This window comes from Falco cherrug, chromosome 1 (genome assembly GCF_023634085.1).
Source record: "Falco cherrug isolate bFalChe1 chromosome 1, bFalChe1.pri, whole genome shotgun sequence".
Taxonomy (NCBI): domain Eukaryota; kingdom Metazoa; phylum Chordata; class Aves; order Falconiformes; family Falconidae; genus Falco; species Falco cherrug.
In genome coordinates this window covers 126680706-126704778 of record NC_073697.1, presented here as the reverse complement: position 1 = coordinate 126704778, position 24073 = coordinate 126680706, and the positions used below count along the sequence as shown (strand labels likewise).

The 24073-nt window shown below is 48.9% G+C and overlaps 1 protein-coding gene across 4 annotated transcripts in view; it reads left to right on the top strand.

Annotated features, from left to right (window-relative positions):
- RPTOR (regulatory associated protein of MTOR complex 1) overlaps nt 1-23657 on the top strand; it is a 159271-nt gene extending 135614 nt beyond the window's left edge. For 3 of the 4 annotated variants that reach the window (XM_055696290.1, XM_055696314.1, XM_055696307.1), the window contains 10 exons: nt 65-179; nt 639-763; nt 2059-2163; nt 6182-6229; nt 12827-12933; nt 15875-16002; nt 16088-16174; nt 18752-18868; nt 19450-19579; nt 21117-23657. In XM_055696290.1, the coding sequence (XP_055552265.1) occupies nt 65-179; nt 639-763; nt 2059-2163; nt 6182-6229; nt 12827-12933; nt 15875-16002; nt 16088-16174; nt 18752-18868; nt 19450-19579; nt 21117-21185 (1031 nt within the window). In that variant the 3' untranslated portion in view covers nt 21186-23657. The remainder of the gene's footprint in view (nt 1-64; nt 180-638; nt 764-2058; nt 2164-6181; nt 6230-12826; nt 12934-15874; nt 16003-16087; nt 16175-18751; nt 18869-19449; nt 19580-21116) is intronic. The other variant, XM_055696299.1, reaches the window with a different exon arrangement.
- Nucleotides 23658-24073: the final 416 nt, after the last annotated feature.

Below are 24073 nucleotides of genomic sequence, written 5' to 3'. Positions count from 1 at the left end.
GCCTCGTCCCTCGGGCGGGATGTTCCCAGGCACTGAGCCCTGGCTGTCGCCTGTCCCCCTGCAGGTATTTCCCGGCTGGATGATCAGATCTTCCTCAACAGGAACCCGGGCGTCCCTTCTGTGGTGAAGTTCCACCCGTTCACGCCCTGCATCGCGGTGGCTGACAAGGACAGCATCTGGTGAGAGCTCCCGCGGGCCCCAGAGCGCCTGCTGCGCCGCGGCTCCAGGCGCAGTGGGTTATCGTGGGGCAGTTCTGCCCGGGGGCTCTCCCTCTTCCTTGCCCCCCTCCCCTCTGTGGCCACCCCTCCCTCCCTGAGGGCAGGGAGATGGGCAGAGTCCTCCCGGAGTGCAGCGCCGTCGCTGTGAGCATCGCACCAAGTCCTCTTCTGCAGGAGGTGCTGGGTTCAAGGGCTGCAGGTGAATCCTGACAGATTTATAGTACAGCTGGGCTTTTATCCCATTTCCTTCACAGAGGGTTGGCATATATTATTAATAAAATGATGCTGAATACCAGAGGAGAAAAACAAATTGAACTGGTATCCGATACATATAACTTTTGGTTTCGCTGTAATGAGTAGATCTCTTTACAGCTTGCACAGAGAACCAAGAGCTGACTTCATATTTTTTTCCTCCCACAGTTTTTGGGACTGGGAGAAAGGGGAGAAGCTGGACTATTTCCACAATGGGAATCCTCGATACACCAGGATCACTGCAATGGAGTATCTGAACGGGCAGGACTGCTCCTTGCTGCTGACTGCCACAGGTAATTAACACATTTTCCCATGCATGAGGGACGGAATGGGGGAACCTTTTACAGAATTCAAGTCCATGTGAGCTGTCCTGGACCTCTTGCTCTCCCATCTATGGGTTCAGCCCAACCTGACCCTTCCCTCCCTGTGGCTTCCCTGCCCCGTCCCATCTGAGGAGGCATTTCCAGGATCAAACCTGAAAGTTGTCTCTGGCAGTACTGAAATCTCTTAACTGCTTAAGTAGGTGCTGCAAAGATGTTTCAAGTGACTAAAAAGTCAAACACTTGCTGGAACCATTTCCAATTGCAGCTTTATTTGTTACATCGTTCTGAGTCTTCACCTGTCACTGTGAGTTCATGATGACCTCCTCCCGTTCCGTACCTCGGGCAGTGTGATTTGCGTTGGCTAAAAGCTGCTGTCCCGAGCTGGAAAGGAAATTGTGCAACTGCCAAAGTATAAGAAATCAAAATCTGTTATTGGTGCTGTTTCAAGTCTAGAGCAGGTGGGGCTTATTTTAAGCACTAAACTTCTCAAACAGCTCTGACTTTCTCTCCAGTCCATGTATCTCCCCTAGGAGAAACAGTCCTCTGGAACACCCTGCAGCATCGCGCAGGGTAGCATGGAGAGCTTTTCCCCATTCATGGCTCTGTAAAGCTGTGGGTAAGATCTGCTTCTCTCCCGAGGAGCCATTCTAAACCTGTCAGTCCAAGTGTTTTCAATAGCTTTTCAAACTTGTACAGGATTGTACAGTGTACAGGTTGGGTATAATTAAGAGAGGTGGAAGAGGAGACGAGAGGGCCTTTAGAACATTTTTCTTTCAATTTATTGATTCTTAGCACAGAAGTTTCACAGATGGGGAACAAATTGAAAAAATACATTATGTTCTTGAAAGATTTGCTGCTGATGGGCTGGGCTTTACTTCAGCTGCTTCTGTGGGGTTGTATTTTGTATTTAATAGGGTACTTTTGTGGCTCTTGGCACCAATAGCAAGGAGGATGGAGACGAATCCTAGAGAAAATGAATGGGTCAAAGAAATGGAGTGACATCTAATCTCAGGTGTTGTCCAAGGGAAGTAGAAAAGCTCTTCCAGAACAATTCCCAGTAGAGCAATTCTTTGGGTTTGATGGATGTACCATTAGAGAGGAAAAACAACTGTAATAAAAAGGATTAAGTTCAAGCGACACCCTTGGTTTTGGAGTTTGTACGACTACAGTTCTGCTCCTCTTCTTCCTTTGTTGTGCACAAGTAATTATGAGAGCTGCATCTGCAGTGACATTGCATCGTGTTCTCTTTTTCTGTGCTCCCCAAGATGATGGTGCCATCAGAGTGTGGAAGAACTTCGCAGACCTGGAAAAGAACCCAGAGATGGTAACTGCCTGGCAGGGTCTCTCAGACATGCTGCCAACTACACGAGGTGGGTCCTCACTCAGTTTTGGGGGGGGGGGGCAGGACTGTAAAAATAATTTGTCATGGTAAAGCTTTTTCTGGAGATGGGGAGATTAAAATGGGTTCGTCAGCTTCAGCCATCGGTAACATCCTTGTTCAACAGTCTCTGCCTTCTGGAATGGCCAGGTCTTGGTCAGGAATTACTTTCCCAGTTCTCACAAAACAAACCAACAAAACCGAAAGCCCAACACAGCAGTCTCACAGACACTGAAGAACAAGCAGAGCAGCCTCTTGCTGGGGAGCAGAAGGGTACAAAGTCCTTTGCCAGCTTCACAGCAGCTGGCTTGCCCAAGCGTTCTTCTTATCTGTGTTCCGAAGTAGAGAACTGTAGAACAACGGTGGAACTGGGCACTGCTCTGCTCCTTGCTTGTTGTGGCAGGAGGTTATTCTTCCCCTTTGGGTGAAGTATTAGCTCACGTATTGCCTCTCTCCTTCTGATGGGCTGCTCAGCCTTTGTACAGCTTTGCATGTTGCACCTGTGATCTCCTTTAGCCTCAGCTCAAATTTTAGCGTTCATTCTTCACTGTTTTGTTATGGGTCAGGAGGTGGCAAGAGAATATGCGAACTGAATCGGACACGTGCAGAAGGACAGCACAGTTAGACATTGACCTTCTTTGAATGGTAGAAAAGTTGGATAGAAAAAGATGTAAAAAAGCAACACGGGCATCCAGCCATGCATAGGGAGAAGCCAGAAGACCAGCTTGAGTAACCCTGAAGTTTGTTTTAGGACATTAAAGGAGGTGGACGTTTCGTCCTTCTGAGACCTGGTAATGTACTAATGCTCTGATGGTGATTTTCTGTCACTGGAATATTTTTAACCAAGGCTACAAGTTTTTCTAAACATGCGGTAGTTCAATCAGCACTTGTGGGATTGATGCAGGAATTGCTGGGTGAGGCTCTCCCTGGCTTGTGCTATGCAAAAGGTCGGATGAGATGACCATCATAATTCATCCTGACCTTAAAATCTGACAGTTCTCATTTCTGAGCCTATGTGGTTCATCACAGGAGCCTGACACAGCTCTTTTAGCTATTCATTGGATTTTATTAGTGCTGCCTTGTGCTGGTATCTGTTATGTTTTCCTTAACACCTCATGGTTCGTCGCTGGTGTTCGAGGCAAGAGGAACTGTATTTAAGGTAACTTCAGGCTCTGTGCCTCGCTGCGGTATATGCGCAAAACTGATTATAAGCTGCTGGAAGTTTGCAGCCTACTGTGAAAATTGCCATGGTCAAAACCTGCTGTTCCAGAGATGTCATTAAAAGCAGGAGGAAGCCGGTGGCAGTGCACCGAGTGCTGGAAGCCCTGGGTCTCCTTAGGGAGAGAGGAAGGTGTCCAGTAGTCATCTCCAGTTGCCCTTTGTAGTGTTGTTTGGTCTGTATTTCTTCTTGTCAACAGCGGCTTCCCTGAAGGATGCTGGCTGATGTTTACCATCCCTGGATTCAGGATTTGCTTCCTTGGTGTTGGTAGCAGACTCGCCCAGACTGCTGTGACCATTGGCTTCTTGCCGCATCCTCAGCCGTGTTCAGGGAGGGTGCTGACAGCTGTCGCCTGAGCTCCTTCAGGCTAATTCCATTCTCCTGCCTCACTTTCTGCGCACGCCTTACCAGAGCATAGCATTTGCTGACTGTACCTTACTCTCTGCAGGCCCTTAATGCAGCAGAAAGGATTGCTAGCATCAGTGTTTGACATTGCAAAATAGTTAAGAGCTGAGGCAAGAGCTGATTTAGCTCTAAGAGTTGAATGGTTAACTTGCCAAAACAGGAGTATTGAAACTTTTAAGTCTGTTCTCTTTCTGATAGTCTGGGGGGGGGGTTTGCCCCCTTTTTCCCCCCCTTATGGTCTTAAGAAGTCTGACTCCTTTTTTCTTTGCTTTTCACCTTTGGAGCAATAGAAGTAGGTTTGGAAGGACAGATTTCTTTGTGGAGAGAGAAATAAATGTAGTCACTTCAAAAGATCTATGTGGATCAAGTCCCCTTGGAAATGAGACTCTCTTCAACAGTTATCTTGCTGCCAAGAGCATAGTTGTGGTCCAGCACTGCCTCATAAAACTGAAGATGCATCTTTGAAGCTGCAGAGCTCAGGAGTTCTACTGGAGTGAGTTTGCTCCTACTATTGATTTCATTCTCTCCTCTCCCACCCTTTCCCATGTGTTACATCATCTCTGAATTCAATAGCTGTCTTGACAGCAACCAGAATACTGACTTTTCTAGACAGTTTTCCCACTTACAAAAGCAGAGAGGAATATGCCATATCTAAATACATCCTTTGGAAGCTTGAAAAGCATCCCTGGATTGTCTGAGCAATGGGAGGTCAATGATAACGTGCTCCGGGGCTGCCTGGGAGTGGGGAACAGACCAGCGTGAGGCACAGAACTTTAACATTCTGCAAAGGACCTGTTCGTGGTGTGAGCTGAGGTGAGAGAAATGAGCTGGTACGGCCAAGTTAGTGTGTTCAACTTGGCCCCAGTTCATTGCACTTAATAGCTGGTTGAGAGTCGGGGTAGGTGAGTCTTAATTTAAACACTGGCAAACCGCCATGTGGGCACCCTCGTTTTTTCTGTAGAAGATTGTTTTTTATTATTTTTATTTTGATCTTGTTTAGTTCTGCACTCACAATGCACCACAAAAGTCTCTTTCAGTCGGAATTGGGGAGTTTAAAGCCACGTTGGTACCAGGTGCTCTGGTGTACGGCGGTGCCTGCAGACCTCTGGCGTGAGAGGTGGGGGTCTGAGGGGAGGGCAAAGCCCCGCTGTTAGTAGCCAAGTGTGTCAGGAGAGGCAGGAGAACCGGCATTCTCTGTTGGGCAGCGCAGGAAGAACATAAACCTGATGTGCACTGAAGCTGTGATTTCACAGCAGGAGACTTTGGGCATTACGGCAGTTTCTCTAGAGAGGGGCGGTGGTCGGCGGTGGGCTGTGCGAGCGGTGCGAGCCTGGGAGCAGCACAGCCCCTCGGCTGGGGGCCGCGCTGGGTCGGGGCCCTGCGGCGCTCGCGCTTCTCTTCCCGCACGTGGCCATGCTCGTGGCTCTGAGCGAATCTGACATAGTCTGTATTGTTTCTTTGTGACAAAGGGAAACAAGCCACAGCTCCCCAGTCAGAATGGCTTTGCCCTTGAAAGCAGCATAGTTCTGGAATTTGGAAAAATACCGAAGTGTAACCAGCTGCTTCACAATTGCCGAATGCCGCCTGTGCAGCTGTTCTCTCCCCAGCCGTGTGTGTGCTCTCTGCAGATGCCTGCATTGTTCTCCCTTCTCCAGTCCAGCAAAGAGAACCGGTAGATTGCCTCCAAAGGGCAAGGGCTGAGCTGGCCAGGTCTCTTCCCAAACCCTGTGCAGGGTTTCCCAGGGTTACCCCAAGCTGCCTCTCACCTCCCCGTTTGCTGCCATGCTGTCTTGTTGCCTGGGGTTTTACAGTGGCTAGAAACTAGTCTGTGTCGGGGGCTAACTTGCTGTTTGAGTTGCATAAACAGAGCACCCATAAATCGTTTGCCCTCTCTGTGCCGGTCAGCTGTCTGTCCACTGAAGTGGGGCAGAGGAGCCCCTGGTACCGCGGCACTCACTATGGGGAGCCCAGACCTTCTGGGCAGAAGCCTCGTGTTCCATGCTTGGTTTGCTTTGTACAGATGCCATGAGTTATTTGGATTTCCGTCTGTCACTTCCTGATGCATTTTACTGCAGAACAGGGACCAGATCATGCAAAGGATAGTCTCCTTGTTCAAGAAGAAATGTCAAATCTGTGCTGTTGGCAGCCAGCCAGAATACTCACTTCACACATGACAAGCGCTGCCATTGATGGCTTCCCAGGGAATGCTGTGATTGAAGCTGCTCGCTGGATGGAGGCATGTGCTGCTCTTGGTGCTTCTGCTTCTCCTTTGTGTTCTTTCCTTTAATTTAAGTTGCTTTTTCTAATCCTTTTTTAAGGTTTATTTTTGCTCTGGCTGACCAACACTACCCTTAGCATCAACCCCTTAATCCCTGTCTTCTCACAGGTCTGGCCCGAAGGGTTTCAATCTATCTTGACAGAAGTAAACAGGGAGGTGAGTGCTTTCTTTCCTGTTACTACAATCAGCTGGGGTGGGAAGGACCTCCTCGCCTGGCTTCGGGTTGGTTGACTGGTTGTTTGGTTGGTTTTCTTGGCATTGTTTGAATGACTGCTGGGTCCTTGTGGTTCCTGGAAAGCTTTGCTTCTACCTCTCCCATTCCTTGCCTTGTTTCTGTGTCCGTAAGAGCCGTGGGAAGTGCAGGAGGGTGTCTGTGTTCTGTAGGTACGCGTAGCCAGCCGCTGGGAGAAGGGCATCTTGTCATGCTCTCTGCAGGGAGAGGAGGTGTGGGTGGGGTATGCAAGGCGCTCTTTTTCCAGGAAGATTTCAAAGCGTCCCTGAACAAAAGTGCTTGAATGACATTTGCAAACATGAACCACCATTAAGCTAATGTGGATTTTACAGGGGTTTATTTGTAATACACTTTTGCTATAATGAACATGTGTAAAGGAGAAGCTGATGAATCTTTCCCAGGAGGCTTAGAATAGCAGGCTTTTGGCAAGGATATGCCTAATAAATTTTCTAAACTCTGTCCTTTCACATGGAAGGAAGGCAGGTGAAGTCACCAGCCTCCATCTGTAGAAGCCAGGACTGTGCAGTGTCTGCATTGCTCTGGAGCCTGGCCCCTTCCTCTGCTGCTGGGGTCTTCAGGGGAAACAGATGGCTGATGTGTCAGGGCATCACCGTGTGTATGCACGTCCACGGATGTTAATGTGCACGTAGTCATCTTGGGTTATTCATCAATTATTAGTACTTGCTGACTGATACGAGCTGAATGTGTCTGCAATGATTAATAGGACAAAGATGATTGCAGTGGTGTGTGATTAGGAGCTCTTTAGCTTGAGGTCTTTGCAAATCTCTCTTACTCTTCAGAGACAGAGTGCGGGGACAGGAATTAGCAAAGCTGATGTGTTGCTGTTAGCTGCCTGGCTCTGCGTTTCACTCAAAAATCCACTGGCAAACGGAAAGGCTAAAATTAGCAAGACTTGCCTGCAGGGAATTCCCCACTCAGTAAACCAGGCATCCAAACAGTTTAAGGAAATACCGGCCGCTCCCTTGCTGGATCGATACGGCTGATGCCAAGCAATTGTGCTCTGTCCCAAGCACACAAATAACTGTGAATCAATAAAAAGCATTCATCAGCGTTTTCTGGCCAGGTGTTCTCCTAACGAAAAATACAGCAAAAGGATTCCTTCTCTCCTGCTGAAGAAGTCTTAAAAATGGATGAGATTAGCTGTTTGCCTGACAGCAAAATGCATCAGCAATGTTTAGATAAAATATACTAGTTTTGTCACTAAAGCACAGAAAATCTATTCTTGTTGCTTGGGCTTCTGTGAGGAATTTTTAACTGAAGAGAGGTAGGAGAGTGTCTGCTTGTTCTCACATCGCTGGGTGCTGGTATTAGGTAGGAATCACCAGGCACTGCTGTGTTGCAGATCAGTGGTGAATTAGAGAAACACCAATGGCTTGATGGTCCAGGTCACGTCCAGCCGCTGTGCAAGTCACCCGGAATCCTCAAGTTCGTGTGAGCACAGAGTCCGCAGCTGGCGTGTCGAGCATGGTGAAGGCAGCTGAGCTCACAGGAGTCTCCTGATGAATCAGCGCGACCCTCTGCCCAGGCTGCATCACCTTCTGCTCCATCACAGCTCTTCTGGGGCGTCTCAGCACGCCACTGCGTTACCTCCCATTGGCGGAACCGAACGAGCAATACAAAGGAGACAGTGTTAACAAGAGAATATCCATCTGACCTGTGCTTGCCTCTGTCCATCGCTGCCTTGGGGGGCTTCTTGGTGCTGATACATTAACAGCCGTGATCTGTCTTACCCCAGGAAAATTTATACTGATGCCACGCAAGAAAACATCAGCACATACTTGCCAGTTCCCTGCTTCCTTCCTGCTCCTGAGGCTCCTGAAACAAAGTGAAAGACATCAAATTACCTGCTCTGCAGAAAAACAGGACCTTGCCCTCTGGAGTCCCTGCTTTGCTTTGAATACTGCTGACTCTTCTGGCAGTCAGTCAGTGATCCAGATGGGAGAGAGTGGAGAGGCAGCCTTGGAGCATTCTTAGAAATTTAGCAGCTTACTGAAAGGGAAAAATCCTGGGAAGCTGCAGGGCTCCCAAGGTGTGTGGGGAGCCTGTGGCAGCGAGGAGCCTGGGCAGAGGGAAGGCTCTAACCTGCAAAAGGAGCTGATCAAATGATCAAACTCAAGTGGAGCTTATGCTGGAGAACAAGAGGGAGAGAGGAAAGCAGAGTGAGTCTTGTCACATCTCCCTGGGGTGTGGTATCTTGTCCTTTAGGAATAGGAAGTGTGGGAGAAGCACCTTATTTTTGGTCAGATTTTTTTTTTTTATGGCAATAAAATAATCTTGAGAAATTGCAGCTCCAGGGGTTTGTGTTCTTTTAATTGGATTCACAGCATCACAGCTACTCTTCCCCCTTGCTGCGCATAGTCCTTGGCATAAGAAGAGTGACACTTTTTGAAAGGCTGTTGTAGAAATTAATGATGAGTGAGGTCATACAACCCTCCCACTGCTTCCTGGAAATTAAAACAGTGATGCGCCTCATTGCTCAACCAGGAAAGCCCATGATTAAAAAAATCACCAGTCAGAATCCGAGATGCTTTTATGTTGTGTTCTATATAGGTATTCCTGATTTCATTGAAATGCCAAGTACAGGTTGGCCACGTTCCAGTGACGTTAAAAGTAAGTGCAGACACTCAGAATGCAGCTGCTTTCAACACCAGTGTTATTTATTGAAATTTATACAAAGAGCTATCCCATCCAGACAAATATCTGTTGCTCAGGGGGAATCCTGGGGGAACAGCCATAGAAAGTTACAGCTTGCAGAATGCCTGTTGGTATGTGTTGCCTCGTACATAAACTCACCTCATACAGAATTGCAAGTACTTGTGTTAAAAGACTCAAACAACAACAAAAGCAAGCAAACAAACAAAAACCACCACAAACCTTTAAAAATTTCTTTTCCTGAGCTGTGGAAGATTTTTTGCTCATTATCTGGGAACATAATGTTCCTTATGGGAAAACTGCAATCTTAGCTAATGATGCATTAGAAGTGTATTGCTAGGATGCCCGTTTCTGCAGTTCCTTGGCTTCTGAGGGAACCACAGTTTCACTGCTGGTCTTTATCCGATAGTTGCATTGGTGTCACAGCATTGCCACTGTTTACTGTTTCTGTAGGTAGGTGGGAGCTTGGACGCAGTGGGGCAGGTAATGTAAAACCTGGCTCAGTGGCCCAGGGGGGAGCGGAGGTGGCACAGGTTTGCAGAGGACATTACCTTTTTGCCAGAATGAGGCTGAGAAGCATCTTAGATGCCAGACGTGCAAGCCAAAACCCAGCAGGTGAGCTGCAGTCTCAGTTGTAACATCCTGGAGAAGGACCTCTGTTAATTAAAAAGGAAATGATAATTAGTGTTAAGTCCCACGTTTGCTTCTCATCCCAAAATACTAGGAATTTAACATATAAACACGAGCCAGTACTGTATCATTTGTACCCTAAAAACTTTTGCTCTTCCATAGAAATAGTTCAGCTATTTAGGTCTCAGCTTGTACTGGGAGCGTCATCTTTGAATTTAACATTTTGCAGCCAGAGGAAGCTTTCCTTCCCTTGTGTACGACTTAAATTTATGTACAAAGGCTTTTCTTCTTTTCAAACACATTTGAATTCTGGTTTAGTATTCCCAGTTGCATCCTGGGGTCCCCTTTCCTTCACCTGCTTCTTTGACATGGCGTTGCCTGGGCTGCAGCGGGAGCAGAGCCCCCCAGGCTGGTGCTCGGCATCGTCCCCTGCAGCCAGGACCTGCCACTGTTCAGCTGCAGGTGGAGCCAGCCCCATCTCCCAGCAAGAAGGTGCCAGGAGTTCTCCTCAACCGCGGCTTTTATGCAAATACTCCGTTATTTCTGGCGCCCGTGTTGTGTGGTGCAATATGAGCATCGTGTACCCTGAGGCTGCTGCAGCCGCCCGCGAGCACTGTGCGTGAGAAACAACAGCAGCGATATTGTGTGTTTTTCTGCGAGAATAAGGTGGCTGACAGAAGAAAGGGACGATCCCTCGTTATGGGATGATCAAAATGCTGCCCTTCTCTCTTCTGGCGGGCAGGGGTTCTCGCTTACAGGGACTATTTAAGTTTTATAAGAACAGCAGGAGCTGCACTGACTGCTTGGAAGACCGCGAGCCACACCGCGCAGCAGCATCACCTCCCTCCTGTCCTTCTGCCCCTGGGCTCTCTGTCAGCTCCTGCTTCGGGGCGAGCCCTTCTTTCTGGCTGGTGCTCTCTCGTGGGAGCTCTCAGTGCCGTTTCACGTGAAGGGAAACAGTTCTGGAGCTTCTTTCCTCGGTGAAGCTTTCCCTAGCCATTGCGACGCCATCGCTGCATATCTTCAGCGCTTAATTTCCTGACAGGTACACCAAGATAAGCGCCAGTCACTGCTCCAAATTCACCGTCTCTATCCCCTCCATAGAGAAGACACCTGGAACCACCACAGGCTGGGGACTTGCTACCCATCAGACTGAAGAAAAACATTGTCTTCAAACTAGGGAATGTAACTGGAAAATCGGGAGCTTTAAAACCGCCTAAGAGCACATTGCCTACTTAACTCCATCAGTGATGGTAATGGCGATATCTGTCTCAGCCTGCCAGGTTTATCTTGTCACATGGGCCATAAACAAGATGACAAATGAAAATGCTTCAGTGATGTTTATCATCTAAATCACTGCCTGCTTGTTTGCCTTGGATCCCTAGCAGCCCTCTCAGTTGCCAGGCAATCTGAAGCAACAATCAATTTGACTCGCAAGATAAAGATACAAGCTCTCAGCTTAGCTGAGAGTCCCAAATTTCCTGCAGTAAGATGACAGACTGTCAATAAACGTCACTAATCTCCTCAGTGGTATGCAGCAAGATCAGGAAGCGGCTTGGATGCAATGCTTAGGAAGGGGAGATGAGTAAAATGTTTTATCTGGATCTGTGCAAAACAAGGTCGTTTCATCATCTTTGAAGAAAACTGTGTGTTTGTAGGATACCTCTGTTGTTTCCTTTGTGCCCTTTGTAAAAGTGTTCGGTCCGGTAAAAAGTACTTATGGCCCTTTGGTGACCAAGAGCATGTTGAGGTAGGTTTAAATTTCCTGCTGGGGCTAATTCCTAGCAGTAAATCGAGACAAAATCACATTTGTACCTTCTGGACAAGCGAGACAGGGATCCCACTGAAGACGGCTGCAAATGGCTCGGAGCAGCAGCCTGCAGCCCTGGTGCATTGCAGAGCGCTGCCTGGCTCTGGGTTCGTGTGTGATAAAAGGCTGCTCAGCACCACAGTGTTTGGCGTGGATGAGGGGGCAAAATGCTGCTCTGCAAGGCAAGGATGCTGCTTCTGCCAAGGGGAGAGGCCTGCCCGAGGAGATGAAAACAAAGACAAAAAGCGGAGTTCTGGTCTGGTTCCCTCGTGCAGTGCTCCTGGGGGTTTTGTTTGTGTTGTAATGTATGAATGAGAGTCTCCAGGGAAAACCCATAGCTTTGGGGTTGGTCAGCCTCTGCTCTAAGCAAAGCGTTTCTGTACAGTGTAGGCGGCACACAGGTACAAAGAACTCCCTTCTAATTAAATGTACAAGAATTGTTCCTCAGAGACGTCCCCTGCCAAATCGGGGGTTTCATTACCAGCTATTTCCCAAACCCCAGTCTCTGGTTTGTTCTGATGCTTGTGTGGCTCTGTGCTTAGGAGAGCTGGCTCACTCGATGGCTTTTGGACATTTAATTCCTCCAGCTGGGAAAGGAGGTGACATACATTTATTCTTCTCTGGAAATTGTCATACCGGCAAAGTTCATACAGCCCAGCAACCTGTCTGTAGGCAAGTGCACATGTCAGGCGTTTTGGGGATGGAAAATCCCTTGTAATGCTCTTACAGCATGGATGGGATGTTTTTCTAAGCTTCACCTAGCAATCAGTTTATGCCCCCAAAGATGAGGAGCAAAAGCTCTCGTAAACGTGTTTTAGCTAGTGTAATTGCAGAATGCTCCTCTCCTTATCTGTCTGTGTAGCAAATTGGTTTCTGTCCTACCAAGCTGTTTAATTCAGTGTCTTGCAGCAATGACTTCGCTGTTCCTTGTTTAGAAGCATCTCCCCTCAGCCACGTATTCCTATTAGAATGAGGAGTCGCGGTAATCCAGAGGCTCACAGGTCTTGCTCTGTGTGTTGTCACCAGTTTAGTCTGCTTCCATCACCATTTTATCTGGTGTTCTCAAAGTGGTGGATAATTTATTAAGACCCCCCTTGGAAGTCCACAGCAGCTCAGCCGTCCAGGGATGCTGCCACATTCACCTGCCCGAGGGGCCAGCTGCGCCTCAGCTTTTCTAAGCCCTTAAGCTAAGCAAGGGGTCAAAGGTGTATTTTGGACTCAAATCCAGGCCCAGCTGATTTGATCCCATTTGGAGGATGTATGGATGTGTGTGCCTGTAATTTTACATTTCCTTAATAATAACGGTTTCTGTCACATGAGGTCACAGAAGGTGGTGTGCTAATTAGCACAGCTCCACCTGCGCTGATGTGGAGAGTAATTTGCACACCCTGCTTGTGTTTTTTCTTAGGAGCAGGAATGGTGGTTGACTGGGAACAAGAAACCGGGCTCCTGATGACATCGGGAGATGTGAGGATAATCCGGATCTGGGACACGGATCGGGAAATGAAAGTGCAGGTAACAGCTGCGTGTTCGTCCCGCTCACTGTTCCCCTCCCACAGCACATCCCGGGCAGCGGGTTACCCCACACATGGCCGGAGCACCGGGAACTGTGCTGTGAAGAGCTGACAGGCTCTGGAGCTGCTGCTCCCCCCTCAGATACACAAAAACATGCACAGACTTGGTCTGTCAGGTCTGTCTTGGAAGCTGTGCAGCAGCATTTGGGAGAGGTGAGGCTGTGAAATCCAGAGGCAGGCACCAGGATGCAGATAGGATTTCCTAATTAGCACGTAATTGAAATAGAGTAAAAATTCTTGAGGAAATACAGCGGTGAGGTGGGTTGGCAGTGGAGCATTCGGACTCACCGCCACCACCCCTGCTCCCCTGGTAGGCAGCCAGAGCTAACTGCAGACCAGCGTTGCGCCCGTGGCTGCCAGCCGGAGAAGCTTTTGGGAAAGTTGCACCCGCGCGGGGAGGGGAGCACCCCCATAGCTGCCCCATCCGCTCCCCATCGGCACCCGGGTGCTCGGCAGGACAGGGACACAGGCACTGCCTGGCCGTGCCCTGGTGGCACGCAGCCCTGCGACTGCTGCTGGCCTGGGCCAGCCTGACTCGGGTCAGTTGGCCCCGCATTGGCCCAGGTGACAAAGGATGGAGGTGCCGGTGACCTGCTGTGCCCCTGCGGCATTCCGGTGCCTCCCGGGGCACTCGGGGTCCGCAGCTCCCCGCTGACAGCAGTCACGCCTGTGCACCACTGCATGCTGCAGCAGCAAGGAGGAGCTGCAGGCGCGCCTGTCGGTCGTAATCAAGTGAAAGTTTCTCACAAATTATAAGGAGAAGCAGCTAGTCTGTGAGAATGGAGTCACCATGCTGGAGAAAAAAGGAAATCTGGTTTTCAAAGCTTCTCGAAATTAATTACCCTTGGATGAACATTAATTATGACACTTCGACCCTGCAATGCAGAATAATTAAGCCTATGTTAATCTTAATTACTTTCTTTTTTTTTTCTTTGTAAATTAGGGAACAGCAAAATTAGGGGGTGAAAATCTTTTAAATTGGGATGATTAACGATTGCACTGAAAGTATCTGAAAACATGTTGTTTCTTTTTTAATTGCAAAGATTGGTTGTGTTGAAATTGAAGTGATTGGAACTTCCTGACTCAGGAACAGTGGAAAAGTGAAATTCAGCACAAAGAGCAGCAAAGCTATGTCATCCAAGCTCATAAAGGTGCCTTCCCACTCTTTGAACTACAGAAAGCGTACCTCTGGAAGCACTTGGGATGTCGCTGAAGAAACAAGTGCTTCATTTTCACTTTGCTGGTTGCTCCTGCTTCACAGGCAGGACCTGGGTCCGGCAGCTGGAGCAGCCCCAAGGCTGGTGCCTCCAGCCAGCAGCTCCGCGCGGCTGAGGCTGGGGAAGGTGAACGGAACCAAAAATAGCACTGAACTGTGACGTTAGCTAACGCAGCTCTAAAGTGTCTCCTGATTGTTATCCTACTTTTTCCGTGCTGCTTAGCTTTTTTACCTGTTGTGATTGAAAATGTTTTTCCTCATAACAGGCGGAGCTATTATTCCAAGCAATTCTTTTGCTAACAGCATGTAAAAAGGGGGAAAGTAGCAGCGTTAGAGTAAGGGGGCACCCCGTATTCCCAGCATAGCTGTCCTCGCAAGCTCCAGCCTCTGTTTTCTGTGTCACTTGTCTTACTACGCACAGTATCTGGTGTCTGATGAGGTAACCTGGATCTCCTCGTTACATGTCCTAGAGCAGGCACCGGTAGGTGGCACGGCGCTGGCTCGCGTTATCTTGCGTAAGTGGTTCTCCAGCAGTGTAGTCAGCAGCTCACCGTGTTGTCAAAGGCTTGCGTGTCACACTGACGCTGCTGAAGAGCCCAGGGCTGTGTCACTGCCGCTTGCTGCCGCGGCTGCCTGGTGCGGGGGAAGGTCACGCTCAGGCTCTCCAGCCGCAGCCTGCTTCGCCTGGCCGGACTGCGACGGCCAGCAGCCACCGCACAAGTGCAGCCGCGATCCTGAGGACAAAAGGAGGAAGAGCGCCAAGTGTTTAAAAAAGAAAATAAAAAGAAACAGAAAGAAATGGACTTCATTAGTGATAACTGGAGCCATTCTGGGTAGAGGGAACTGCCTTCTGGCAAAATCATGTTATGGTTTCCAGGGGCCAGATACGTTTCTTTGTCTGGTACAGGCAGGAAAAAAAAAAAAAAAAAAAAGCTTATTTTATGCAGGGCATTTAAGTAACTTCCTAGAACTCACTCAGGTGTTGATACGATGCATAAAAAGGGTTAATACCTTGCAGCTTTGTACCTAACACCCTGCAGCTTTGTTGTGCCTCTTTTTTGCGTGGGTGCTATTACCTATGGCATACTATATGTTTGGCTTTATATGTGGTGTTAGATATATGAGGTTTTGCTTTCTACAGGTATGTTTGTCTTAGGTGACTCTTCTTCAAACAGATACTGTCCATCCTGCCATTCCTATGGCATTTACAACTTGTACGCAACAGAGATCGTTTATGGAGAAATAACTCCTCTGGCCATTTATTTTAACTAGTTAGATATTCCTAGTAGAGAATAGTATTGATTCTTCCTTCCCAAAACCGACCTTGTCTTCATCTGGGCATATAAAGCTGAGTGATTTGCAAAAGCTGGTTTTGCTGGAAATTCCTCCTCGGGGCCTGGCTCTTTGGGCTGAACTGTGGGACATGTGGCTCAGCACAGGGCAGCAGCAATGGCCATCATCCCGAGTCACCACCCCCTTGTCCCTGGTGGCATCCAGAGAGCCCAAAGGAAAGTGTCACACCAATGTAGTGCCGTAGCGTTCTGAGTGACAGAATGGGGAAAGGAAGCGGGGGAGGACGTTGGGTCCTTCTGGTTTAGGACCTTGACTGTCGTGACTTGAAGACTTGTCGTGGTCTCAGCTTGGCTTTTGTGTGCTTTCTCCTCAGGATATCCCCACTGGAGCTGACAGCTGTGTGACCAGCCTCTCGTGTGATTCTCATCGTTCGTTAATTGTGGCAGGGCTGGGTGATGGCTCCATCCGCGTGTTTGACAGGAGGATGGCTCTGAGTGAATGGTAACTGCCCGTCCTTCCCAGGCTCGGTGGGATCCTCGTGTTTCCTCCTCCTCCCCTTCAAAACATTTCTCTGCTTGCTCCTCAGCCGTGTCATGACCTACCGGGAGCACACAGCCTGGGTGGTGAAAGCGTACTTGCAGAAACATCCCGAAGGCAATATCATGAGCGTCAGGTAAGAGAGGTTTGAGCTGTTTTCGCTTCAACACACTTTATTTTTGTATTTAAATTCTGCCTCTGTTTTTTCAAGAGCTAAGAGGGTAAAGCTCTTTAGTTTGACATTTGCTTTAGTAATTAACTCCTGCTCCAAACTTGATGGAGAGAAGGCAAAAAGAAACTTGAAGCTTTCCTTGGAAGCCTGTTAGCGTGGTTTGAGAGTAAACAAGAAGGCATCTGCTGAAATCACTGTCACGAGGCATGTGAGGGAGGAATCGAGTGAACCAGAAACCTAAGCTAGATATAGTATATCTTATGGTGGTTGTTCTTTATTGCCAACATCTCCGTGGGGTCATTTGAGAGAGAACAAGAGAAGGAAGGTTGCTGTTGCATCTGTTGGGCATATTGCTGTGCAGGATTACTTTGCTGTCTAGCAATTTTCTACACATAAATCCATTTCTGCTGCCTGGTAAATACTGCAGAGAGAGCAGCATATACTTATTTGGCCATTAAAGAACAGCAGAATATAATTTATTGTCACAAAGCCACTGTTTGCACACAAAGAGGCTCTCTTTCTTGATTACAAAATGGAAACAAAACATAATTTTCTGGGATTCAGAACATTCCTGAGGTGGGAGATGGGCCAGCAAAAATGTATTAAGATTTTCAGAAAGGGGATTATGTGATGCAGCTACCAGATTTGTCGAGCTCACATATTACAGTTTTTAATCTCCCTTTCTGTAATCTCCTTCAGCAATCCCAGGGGTCAGGCCTGTCTGCTTGGCCGGCTGGGTCTGAGGGCTTGTTTTTCCCCTCTCCTCGGTGCCCTTCTCAGCATGTGGTGCTTTCTCTTGGGATTGAAGAGGTAGGAGAAAATGTGCTTCAAAAGACAGGTCTGGTCTCATCCCAGAGGAACTCGGTTTGTTGAGACAAGCCACCTAGCTTTTGATTTCTCCCACTTCACTCTCTTCAGTTGACAGCAAGATCCAAAGAAACCCAAATGTTAGGACATAGCGGGGTCTCGGTGTAACTATTTCCTGAAAAACTCACAGGCACTGCACTGCTTGTGGAGCGGGTCGCTGAGCCTCGGTGGAGGCAGGAGTCTGTGGGACAGGGCTGGTGATGGAGCCAGCACCTGCAACTCCCCATTGCCCCGTGCTGGTTCCCCACGCCACTGTGCTCAGCCACGTTGGTCTGCGTGCTGGTGCTGCCGCGGGGCTTCTCGTTAGCCAGCAGGTCTGCACGGCGCCACTGGGAAAGGTCCTTGAACACCCTCTGAATGTTCTGGTTGAGCAGCTTCGCTGCTGTTGACTTGTTGCCTGCTGTTGCTCCGCTGGGATGTGTTTGCCCATGTAGTTACTCATCACAGAACTTGACTTGCTTTTTAAAGCTCTTGCGTGGTCTTCCAATACATTCAGAACCATTTTCAAGTCTTATAAAGCTTTAAATGAATTTACTGTATATTTGATCTTTCTCAAACAGTCTTTCTATCTAGTCTTTAGAATCTAAATCAACCTCAGGTTTAATTTGTCTTGAATTTAATTACGTGACGTCTGGAGTTGGAGTTTCTTATAATGATATAAGTAATTCTGTATAACAGCCTTTTGATCGCGATCAGATATTCCAGAGGTAAAGAAACTGAAGGTAACATGCTTCTTAATGCTTTCGTTGTTCTTAACTCTGTAGGGCAATTCACAGTTTTATGGCCATCAGTGACTTGGAAAAAATAACTCTTTAAAAGTTGTGGTGCCAAAAGCCTTATTTCTGCTGCCAGCAGAATAAGATCAGATGAGTTGATTTTTAATTTCATTTCTGTAAGAGATTTTTCTGTTTGTCTGTCTCTGCGCCAACTGACGGTCTCTTACAAGGAGCCCAGAAGAGTGGGTGTTCCATAGCAAAGTCCTCAGTCCTTGGTCCCCTGCCTGTAGGAGAAGATGCCCCCTCTTCACATCTAACAGACATGATTCTGCCGATGTATTTCAGGGACATCACATAACAGAAACAAATCGTTTCTGTTTGAAAAGTCCCAGTCTACTACTAAGCACAGTATTTTGCCACTGCCACTATTGCTTTTCTCATTCTCTCTTCCCTGATAAAGTCATTAATAGGATTGACACGTCACCAGAGCATTAGCAGGGTTTGTTACGCCTGGTCCACAGAGTACTTTGGACAGTGAGGACGTGTGCATCTGTGTCCAGACATTTGGTGTAATGGATGGAAATAGCAGATCCCATCTGGTTAGAGTTTTCTAATACAATATCCTACTGTGAAAAGGAGAAGAAATTTGGGTCTGACATGCAGCTTGGTGTGTTGAGTATGACATAACAGTAAAGACACTTATACTCAGCAATGAGCTGTAAGCGATAAAAGTAATGATGGATCACTCCTGAGGGCAGAGCTTTTTGCACAGTACTTAATGCATTGTGGGTGATACCAAATATAAGTGACATCAGTGGGGATTTAGCCGTGCATGTCTTCTCCATCCTAATTTTCTGATGGAGGTGGTAAGCTCACAGACAGACATACGGCTTGATTTCCTGGGCTTTAGGATCGGGTTTGGGTACAGCCTGACGTTGTGAAACTCATGTTTTGGCAGTGTAAATGGAGACGTGCGGTTCTTTGACCCCCGGATGCCAGAGTCCATGAAGGTCCTTCAGATAGTCAAAGGGCTGACAGCCCTTGACATTCACCCACAAGCCAACCTCTTTGCATGGTAAGTTCTAGTTTCATCTCTTGCATCCCAGAATGGACAGAGAGGACAGTTTGTCTCTGCAAGCATCATTTGCGGAGTTGTGTTGGTTTTGTTGTTTGTTTGAACCTCACCACGAACAGTGCAGCTTCTTTCCCATGTCTGCAGCTCAGGAATTTTGTCCCTTGCACAGGCGTTAGTGAAAACTGTGCACTGGTGGCTTGGAGGGATGGTGTACAGTCTTACACTCCTGTGTCAGATCCCTGTTCAGAGTCAGCACATGTATCTGTGGGCTCTGAGTGGGGACCAGCCACTGCTCCACAGCCCCATGTCCTAGAGGTTGTTGGTGGATCCACTTTCAGTCTGTGGGTGCATCAGCTTTTCAGGCTTTTATGTCTCGGCGTAACAGGTCACTGTGGTTCCCACCTTTCTGTAAATCTCTCTGCACTGAGGTTGCCACAGTGCAGTTAAAGTCAGTCCCCCCACTTCCAAGAACTCATTGCCCACAGCTCACGTCAGCACAGCTGGAAAGGGGGCTGCAGGCAGTGATGTTGTTGGTACCACAGCTTTCTCGGTGACACTGCATTCTCTTGATTCCCTTCCAGTGGCTCAATGAATCAGTTCACTGCAATCTACAATGGAAACGGGGAGCTGATCAACAATATTAAATACTACGATGGTTTTATGGGGCAAAGAGTTGGAGCCATCAGCTGCCTGGCTTTCCATCCTCACTGGGTCTGTATTCTCTCTTTTGGATGTTGGAATTTGCATTTTGTAGTTATGTCTGTGTTGGAAAAGAGGAAGGAGCAGACACCTCTAGCACAGCCTTAGGGGGCTGTGAGGATGCTTTGAGCCTGACTCGTGGCCCGGGTCCTCAGTGCTTGTGGGTCACAGACAACCAAGCTGGCAATGCCACTGCTTTATGCTGTGCACCTGAGGCTGGGGCAGGAATCCCAGTGGCTGAGCCCTTCTCACTTGCAGATCGACTCAATAGGCTGTCCCCGTTTCTCCCCATCGCTTTGGGGCTGCAGCCTGGCTCAGCTCTGTAGTTCTTGCCACAGAAGTTGTCCAAGGTGAATTTGCCAGGAGCTGACTGGAAAGGTGCAGCCTCTCACTTCCAGCATGCAGAATTCTCTGTACTTATTTATTCCGTGCCGCTTCTCTTGCAGACGGTAGGCTTGCCCTCTGAGTCTCTGGGGCTGCTTTTCCACCGCCTTACGTAAGGGTTTGGGAAGACCTAACGCTGTGCAGTAGAAAAACTGCACATCAGAAAAATGAGAGAACTGCAAAAATTAAAGGCATAAGCTGCTAAAATCTAGAAAGAATCAGAGCAAAGAGGAGAATTCAGAATGTGTCACAGCTGAGGTGGCTCTGCAGTAGTTGTCAGAGAGAGAATCTGGTTGCTACTTAATTAGGAGGCAGGTGCCCATCTGCATTAGGGACCGTGGCTCACCCAGAGACACGAATAAATGAAGGAGACCGAAAGCCTAAGAAAACAATGTGCATAGATAGGAAAAACAGCAGAAGGTTAAAGGTGGCATTTAGACGGAGGGTTATTTTAGAAACCTGCGAATCAGAGCACAAATATTTGACATGTAATGGGAAAGAGCAGTGGGAACGGTAAAGGGCCTAGAGGAGAGGAGGGAAGAGCTGTGCTGCCCTGTGATGATTTGTTTTATTAGCAAGGGGGTGGGGGGGTTGGGGAATGCCGTTCTCCCGCCTGGGTTATGTGCATTTTGCATCCTGGAGATGGCCAGGTTAAAGGAAGGCTCATCTCCTCGGCTGTGAAAAGCCGCTTTGCAAAAAGCTAAAGAGCGGTTTTGCTGTCCTACAGTTTGGGGGATGGAGAAAGAAGTGGCCAATTATTTGAAACATTCTGCTCTTTAAATAAGCCAAGAAATGGAGCTCTGTCCAGCCCAGGTCTTCACGGCTGGGGTTGTTCCGGGCCTCACAGCGGAGGGAATGCTAATTTTCAGTCCAGGCAACTGTTCCTAACTAGCAGTTTTGCAGTCATTTAGAAAAATTATGTTAGCAGTTGGCAACTAATAGTTGCCATAATTTTTCCCTCTGGCTGAAATGGGCATATAACTCCCTGGGATGATGTAGGTGCTGGCAGAAATGTCGTCAGAGCTGCATTGGCAGATGCACTTAAGAGCCTTCGAGCATCTGGGCGTTCCTGCTGGAAATGTCGACCGTTACCCTTTTGCCTGTGGTGTGCCTCTCTTTACCGCATGACACCTGTACGTTTATCCCCGATCTGCTCTTCCCGCAGCCTCATCTGGCAGTCGGAAGCAATGACTACTACATCTCGGTGTACTCAGTGGAGAAGCGGATCAGATAACGGCTCGTGGCAGCGGCACCGGAGAAGGGAGTCCCAGCGGGCAGGGCCGTGTCTCACCCATAATGTACATAGTGAAATTATCGACTTGAATGTTTAGTGTTGGCTGCTGCTGCAACCCATAACTTGAACATTTTTTTTCTGACTTAGCTACTGATGATTTTGACAAGGGGAAGAGAGACAATCTCCTTTGTTTGGTTGGGGGTGTTTGTTTGTTTATTTGTTTTCCAGCTATATCCTCTAAAAGCTACAGAAAAGGAACATTTTATTTTTATTTCCAGTGGTTGGCTTCTCTGTTAGAAACACGGCTCCTGAGCTTGGAAAGACCGGAGGAGGCAATACCCTTGAAAAAAGGGCTTTCTGTTTTAGTCTTTGTTTCTTTGTTTTGCTGGAGCGTAGGTTGCTTTAAGGACTGAAGTCAGGACTCACCTACAGCTCTGTGCATTTGACCGGACCACGGGACCCCTCCAGCTGCTGCCTACCCCGTGCCAAACAGTAATTCCTCTGACAGGGCAGCGAGACCTGAGCTGTCCTTCTGCAGAACAACGTATGTGCTCCTGCGCTGCCTGAGCATGGGCAAGGGAGGCAGGGAAGTGTCTCCTCTGCATGAACCTGGTCCTCTCTGCAGCATCCTCTCCAGCGGAAGCAAAGAGAGAAGGTGACTTGGTGGCAAGGGGAGGCAGAGATCCTGAGGAAAGGGGCTTGAGGACATGACAAGAGCAGGGCAGGATGCCACCATACCATAAGGCTGCACATACAGGAAGAAGAGGGAAGAAAGAGAACAAATGTCTCTTAATATCCCAGCAAGCCCGGAGCAAGTCACTCACGTAACCACTTTCCACGCAAGCACACAGCGCTCATGGGTGGGAAGGTCTGGGGTGTCTCAGTCACTGTTACTTCTGCAGCCACTGCCCTTCTGCCCACAGTGAACTCCACAAACACGTTTGGTAGCCTGGGAGTTCTGCCCAGCCAGTGCGGGAGGCTCCAGGGTCAAGCCACAGGCTTTCTTTGCTCCAATCACTTGCAGCAAAGTGATGGTTAGGAAAATTTGCACACTTGCTGCTGTGTGTACACAGCTGCACAGGTTGTGTGGATGTGGCTGCGGCTTGTCTGTCCCTGCAGCACTGGGCACGTAACCACACATGGTCTGAGCACAAAAGAGAATCGCTAAAGAGGAGGAAGACGGCAGGTCGTCCTGCTTCGAGCAAAACAGCTTTGTCCCAGCTATCTAGGGGAAAGCCTGCTCCATCTTCCACACCTTCCATGTCCAAGTAATGAATGTTTCTGTCCCTTGAAATCTGTGATTGGTCTGGAGATGGGTGTGGGAACTGGGTAGGCAAAGCCAAAGGACAAGTTTCTTTCAAGTGCTGCTGAGGTGCAATTTAGCTGGCAAAGAACAGAACTTGCGCTGTGCAAAAATCACTGCGGCAACAAAGGCTAAGTCCAGAAGTTCCTGGTTTTTCTTCCAGCTGCTATCACAGGGTCTGCAGGCTCCCAGCAAACTCTGCCAGCGGTGGGGCTGACAGTGAAGGAAACACTAAGGAGGGAAGGGGTGAGAAACATTCTCTCCCTGCACAGGTGGAGGCTTCACCTCTGCCATGGCACCTGCAGAGTGTGTCTGACCTGTCACTGCTCCTTATACACCAGATAATCTTGTTCCCTGTACCTGTGGAGGAAGTGGGACCACGTGGGGGTCACAGAGGTGGCCGGGTGGCCATCCCGGGCTCGCTGCGGGGAGGCCGAATGCAAAGTGCTGTACTCGTGTCTGGGTGCCGGCTTCGGCCAGGGCGCTTGGACCGTGGAGGTGGAGCAGATGCCCAAGGCTGGGCGCTGCGTCCTTACCCACAGCGCTTTTGCTGCCTCCCCTGTAGCAGCGAGGTCAAGGGCCACTTCACAGGATGATGAATCAAAGGCTTTAAACTTCAGAAAAACTACCTGTAAGTCCCACTTTTAAGTTACCAAAAGTTAATTATGGTCTAACAGAGAGCTGTGCCTCTTCCCGATGTGCTCCCATGCTGTTCCAGCAACACGCATCTCCTGCACCCTGCCTGTGCTGGGGGCCGGCGAGCATGGGGCCAGAGTTTGGGATCTACATGTAACCAATTAACATACACAGCTTTAAAAAAAAAAAAAAAATTTAACTTAATATCAGTCTATACATTAAATGAACAAGAAACACCTGGCAAAGTGCAAAGGTGCATGGTGGGCAGCTGGCCCCTGCGTGGGGGGTGGGTTTGTCAGTAAGGGCCGGTTCAGCCTCATCCGAGCATGCGTGGGCCGTTTGCACAGGTCCGATGCAGAGATTCAATCATGAAGTTTAACCAAGGATCCAGAGCGTCCTACCTAAAAGTTCACTTATCTCTATTTATTTTAAAAAAATAAATAAAAAAATATTAAAAAAACCACACGATTGTAATGTAAGAGTAAAACAATTACAGACAAATAAATGGTTAATAAAAAATAAATGCAGAAACACTTTGGGTCTGAGGATCGTTTCCTGGGGCAGGAGCCAGGTTCAGTCCCGGGGGCTGCCTGCGTGGGGGGGCCGGGGGCCGGGCCCGGGTCGCTGCTGCTGAGCGCGGCGGCGTTCCCGCTTCCCGCTGTGGGTCCCGGAGCGTTACTGCGGCCCGAGCCGGCCGACCGCGCCGCCACCGCCGTCCGGGGCCCCGCGTCCCCCCGGTGCCGCCGGCGGGAGTGCTGGGGTCCCTGCGGGCCGGGGTCCCTCCGGCCGCACCCCCGGGACAGGAGCTGTCGGGGTGACCACCAAAGCCACCGAGAAGCGGCGGGTGGCCCCGCGGCGTGGCGGCCACGGTAGCGCTGGGCGCCTGGGTGGGCACGGGCGGCCGGGGGGCCGACGGGGCCGGGGCACCGCGGGCACCTTCGCGGGCTTC